Here is a 4,790-nt window from a genome sequence, read left to right on the forward strand (position 1 = left end):
GAGCAGTGGCGGGAGATGGGTTCCTGTGCGGGGCATGCTGCAGCCCAGCTGGGTCATGGTGCCAGGAACTGGGGCACAGCAGCAGATAGCTCTGCCAGAGCCTGGACCTGGGGAGGGTCCAGTAGGGTCACTAATCCCAGAGATGTGAGCGGGACCCCGTCCCCACCACTGGGAGTCCTGTCCAGCAGCCCCCCACTGAGCTGCTTACTGAGCGGCTCGGGGCGAGGCACCCGGCTGGGCTTTCCCAAGGCCTCTGGCCCAGCCCATCATCTGACTGCCTGTGAGGATTCAGGGGGGCAGGGAACCGGGCACCAGGAGCTGGGAGGGCTGGCGTTGGAGGTGGGGTGGCCTGCAGGAGAAGGCCAGTTCCATGAGGACTCCCCATTGCGGGCACAGAGCCAGGCACGTGGTGCCAGGGGCCGTGGTGTCCTGGCACGGCTCCCTGCTTTGTCTCCTGCCTGGCTCGCTGGCAGCACGTGGTTGGCTGAGTACCAAATCTCCTCACCCAGATGGCTGGCTCCAGTGGGCGCTGTCCGCGGGAGCAGCTGGTGGCTTACCTGGGCTGTCTCTGCAGGTGTCCCAATCCACCTCCTCCCTTGTGGACACAACAATCTCCAGCACCTCCCGGCCCCGCATGAAGAAGAAGCTCAAGATGTTGAACATTGCCAAAAAGTAAGTGGGTTCGCTCACCCTCCATGGTGTGAGACACCTGGGGCTGGCCCAGCCCTGCCACGAGGGCTAGTGCAGGCACCCATGTTCCCAGCCCTGCTGCGGGAGTGGGTAGTAAACCTCCTCTCCCCCCCCAAGCCATTAGCACTAACTCTGACCTCCCCTTGCTCTGCAAAGCAGCTGCACACCAGCCTGGAGAACCCACCCCCAGAGCAGTTGACCGGCACCGGACCAGCCTGTGGCATGGTGCTGCTCAGCTCCCTGGGTGGGGCCCTTGGGCCTCAGGGCCCTGGCATGAGTGAGTGCCATGGCTCAGGAACAAGTCCTGCCTCCTTGATGCATGATGCAGATTCTCTTCTTCCCTGGGTGTGTGTGGGGGAATCTGCCCCTGCAGGCAACTCTCTGGTTGGCCCCGTATATCCCCTCCCCGTCTGTCCCTGTGCCCAGGATCCTGCGCATCAAGAAGGAGCTGCCCATCCTGCAGCTGAAGGAGCCGCCGCCCTCAGTGCTGGAAGCGGATCTGACTGAGTTTGACGTGGCCAACTCCCACTTGCCGTCCGAGGTGCTGTACATGCTGAAGAACGTCCGGTGAGTGCCCCCATGCAGCGGGGCCCAGAGCCCAGGCTCAGCTGCAGCCACGTTTCCCCCTCCCCGCAAGCAAGCTTGAGTTAGGGTGGGCCCCTCTGTGGTATGAAATCCAGGATGATCCTGAGCCCATGACCTGGCCAGCTGGCTGTGTGTAATGGAGCGCTCTGTCCGACCGATTTCCCAGCATGGTCCTGGGAAAACCTGGACACCGTGTGAGCCTGTCAGAGCATCTAGTCCAGTGGGTCTCAACCTTTCTTCATTTGCGGATCCCTCTGGAAATTTTGAATGGAGGTGCAGACCCCTTGGGAAATCTGTCTGTATATACAGCTGAATTCTGTTCAGTTTGTTTTAGCCTGTCCTTTGTGGACCCCTTAGGCATAGTCTGTGGACCCCAGGGGTCTGCGGACCACAGGTTGAGAACCACTAGTCTAAGCTGTGCAGGCTCCAGCCCAGTCGGACCATAGGTGGGAGAGCTGCCAAGAATGCTCTGGAGCAGCAGGAATTGTGGCCCTGGTTCTCCAGTAGGGGGCACTCTTCCCTCTTGGCTGATAGAGAGCTAGTGCTCCACAGGGCAGGGCAGCTGGAGGCAGCCTCTGTTGGGTAAGAGCAAATGCTGGGTGCTGGTCCTTGTGGGCTCGTGGTGGGAACCAGCACAGCGTTAGTCCTGGCTGAGTCACGGCAGTGTTGCTGTGGGGCTATTGCATCAGACAGACTCTTCCCCAGAAGTGGCTGTGTTTGGGAACGGGGAGAGATCTGCCCCTAGGGGTGATAGCTTGTGGGCACTGGGATCCTGGAGCAGGGTAGTGTCACTGGAGGCTTGACCCTCTGGGGCCACTTCCACTCCCCCCATGCATGGAGATGGGGGGTGGGGGGATGACTGACAGAGCCCACCTAGCCAGCCAGCTCTGGCCCATGTGATGCAGGAGCTTGGGCTGGGCCCCAAGGCCCCCTCATGACATGAGCCCCAACTCCCTGCCATGAGTTGCTGAAGGCTTTGCTCCCCTGCTGCCCACTGTGACCCGCCCTTCCTTGCAGGGTGCTGGGCCATTTTGAGAAGCCACTGTTCCTGGAGCTCTGTAAGCACATGATCTTCCAGCAGTTCCAACAGGGCGAGTACGTCTTCCGGCCTGGCCAGCCCGACACCAGCATCTACGTGGTGCAGGATGGCAAGCTGGAGCTCTTCCTGACCCAGCAGGTGAGGGGGGCATGTCCCAGCCCACCCTGCCGTGTCCATCTGCTGGAGGCACTTGTCTGCCCAGCCACCAGCGACCCCTCCTGCCCCAAGCCACCTGTGGCCCCAGTGCTCTGCACCCCTTGGCTGGGTGGTCCCCTGCACCTGGGGACACCTTGGGGCAGAGGGGCATATGGGACACAATGGCTGAGGCCAGCTGCCAAGCAGCCCTGCCCTTCGGGATCACTGTGGCTGTAGGCATGGAGGCTCCCCTGGGGCTGCCTCCCTTCCAGGGAGGGGCTCATGGAGCAGGCCTCCACAGAGCCTGGTGCCAAGCAAGTTCTGGTGGCAGGGATGGCGAGGGTGGGTGATGGGGGCCCCCTAAGGAGGGTGTTGCTGTGTTGCAGGACGGGAAGGAGACCCTGGTGAAGGAGGTGTTCCCCGGGGACAGTGTGCACAGCCTGCTCAGCATTCTTGACGTCATCACGGTACCAGCCCTGCCCCCACACCACCTGTTGGCCTGCTGGCCCCGTCCACCCATCCCACTCCCCCGCCCCTCTGGTGCTGGAGTGAGTAGTCCAGCTCATTGAGTGACTGGCAGCCATGGGCTCCCCCCAGTTCTGCTCATGCCCCTCAATCCCGATCCGCAACCCCCTGTTCTCCTAACCCTGGGTCCCTATCAAAAGGCTAAATCCGGGTAGGCCCTGTGGGATGTGTGGTAAGCCCACCTGACCCCCCGCATCCCGTGATGGGTTTGCAGCCTGGGTCCCAGGTGGTGACATGCCACCATCACCTTGCCCCGTGCTTGCCACCTTGCCCCACGCGAGGTCTAGAGGAGATGAATCTTTCCTCCTCAGGGCCTGGGTCTCAGCCTTGGCTGGCTGCTGGGCTCAGGTGAATGTGGCTGTAGGCTACTCTCTGGACCTTTTGGCCTGAAGTCATGGGGTAGCCCCCCGGATCCCTGGCTGTCTTTGGCGGTGCCCCCCACTGGTAGGCTGCTCTACCCAAAGGAGGAGGCAGGGGCACCCCAGCCTTGGTGCAGGGACCCATGGGCACCCGGTTCTCAAACAGGGGCACCAGCGGCCGTACCGGACCGTGTCTGCGCGGGCAGGTGAGGACTCCACAGTGCTGCGGCTGCCAGTCGAGGCCTTCTCTGCCGTCTTCGAGAAGTACCCCGAGAGCCTGGTGCGGGTGGTGCAGGTGAGTGTGGCCTTGGCCCCCCTCCCATGTGCTGACCCCCTCCCCTCCCCCGCATTGTGCCCCACGCTCAGACTCTCCCCTTCCCTTCCAGATCATCATGGTGCGTCTGCAGCGGGTCACCTTCCTGGCCCTCCACAACTATCTGGGGCTGACCAATGAACTCTTCAGCCACGTGAGTGATGGGCCCTGCCCTGGAGCTCCTCCCATGGGAGTGGTGGGTCCTGCTCCCTGCTCCAAAACCTTCGTCCTTCCCATCCCCGGTTCCTCCTGCCCATGGCAGTTTGGGCCAGACTTGGGCCAGTGTCCAAACCCTGGTCCCACTAGCGGGGCTGGAGGCTGGCACCCGGCTTGGGAGGGGACAGAAAGAGCTAGAACCCCCCCCGAGCAAAGCCCTTGTGCCTGCAAGGAGGGGATCCCAGTGCAGCAGGGATGGAGCAGGGCCTGGCAGGGTGCCCCCTGCTGCTAGCGAGTCACACAAGAGGCCGTAACACCTGGCCTGGCGGCTCTGGTGAGGTGGAGAATCCTGCACCCAAGCAGCCCCTCTCCCTGGCACAGCCCTGCTCTGCTCTCAGATTTGGCTGCTGGAGCAGCGTTCCCTGCCTTGCTGGGTGGAGCACCTGGCTCAGGGTGGAGCCAAGCCCTTAGGGAACAGCCGGGTCCATCCTCTGATGCCAGAGGAACCAGCCCAGCGATCAGATGGGTCACTGGGCTGGCGCTGTGACCCCCTGCGCCCCAGCTGCCAGGGAGCCAGCAGCCCGAGAGCAAGCTTTGCGGGGCCGTCGTGTGGCGGCAGCACCTGGCGCTCTGGGCTCTGCGCTCTCCTTGTCTACAGTGGCACATCTGGCCCCTCCCACGTTATGCGGCTTGGTGGACACGGGTCTCCCCCACACAAGCCATGTGGCTGCTGGCGTGGAGCATGTTCCCTCCTGGGCCATCAACCAAGTGAGGGGAGCCAAGCCGTCCCTGTGCCCATACCCGTCCCTGTCCTGCCCACTCTGCCTCAGCTCTGCTCTGGGGTGGAGCAGAACTCGCTGGGGGAGGTGTTGCCCCCTGCGTGATGGGGGAGGTCCGACAAGATGCTCTGAATGGCCCCTATTGGCCTTGAGTGGTGGGTGTGGCTGGTCCCCAGGCTGGCACTGCCCAGCCTGGCCTGGTGCTGATG

The 4,790-nt window shown here is 63.0% G+C and overlaps 1 protein-coding gene across 1 annotated transcript in view; it reads left to right on the plus strand.

Moving 5' to 3' along the window:
* LOC112119317 (neuropathy target esterase-like) overlaps positions 1–4,686 on the plus strand; it is a 28,739-nt gene extending 24,053 nt beyond the window's left edge. The window contains exons 6-12 of the mRNA XM_029913614.1: positions 575–672; positions 1,117–1,257; positions 2,293–2,452; positions 2,836–2,916; positions 3,500–3,628; positions 3,720–3,800; positions 4,633–4,686. Of these exons, the coding sequence (XP_029769474.1) occupies positions 575–672; positions 1,117–1,257; positions 2,293–2,452; positions 2,836–2,916; positions 3,500–3,628; positions 3,720–3,800; positions 4,633–4,686 (744 nt within the window). The remainder of the gene's footprint in view (positions 1–574; positions 673–1,116; positions 1,258–2,292; positions 2,453–2,835; positions 2,917–3,499; positions 3,629–3,719; positions 3,801–4,632) is intronic.
* The last annotated feature ends 104 nt before the right edge of the window (positions 4,687–4,790 follow it).

Source organism: Terrapene carolina, unplaced genomic scaffold, assembly GCF_002925995.2.
Source record: "Terrapene carolina triunguis isolate 2854851 unplaced genomic scaffold, T_m_triunguis-2.0 Scaffold746, whole genome shotgun sequence".
NCBI classification, from domain to species: Eukaryota; Metazoa; Chordata; order Testudines; family Emydidae; genus Terrapene; species Terrapene triunguis.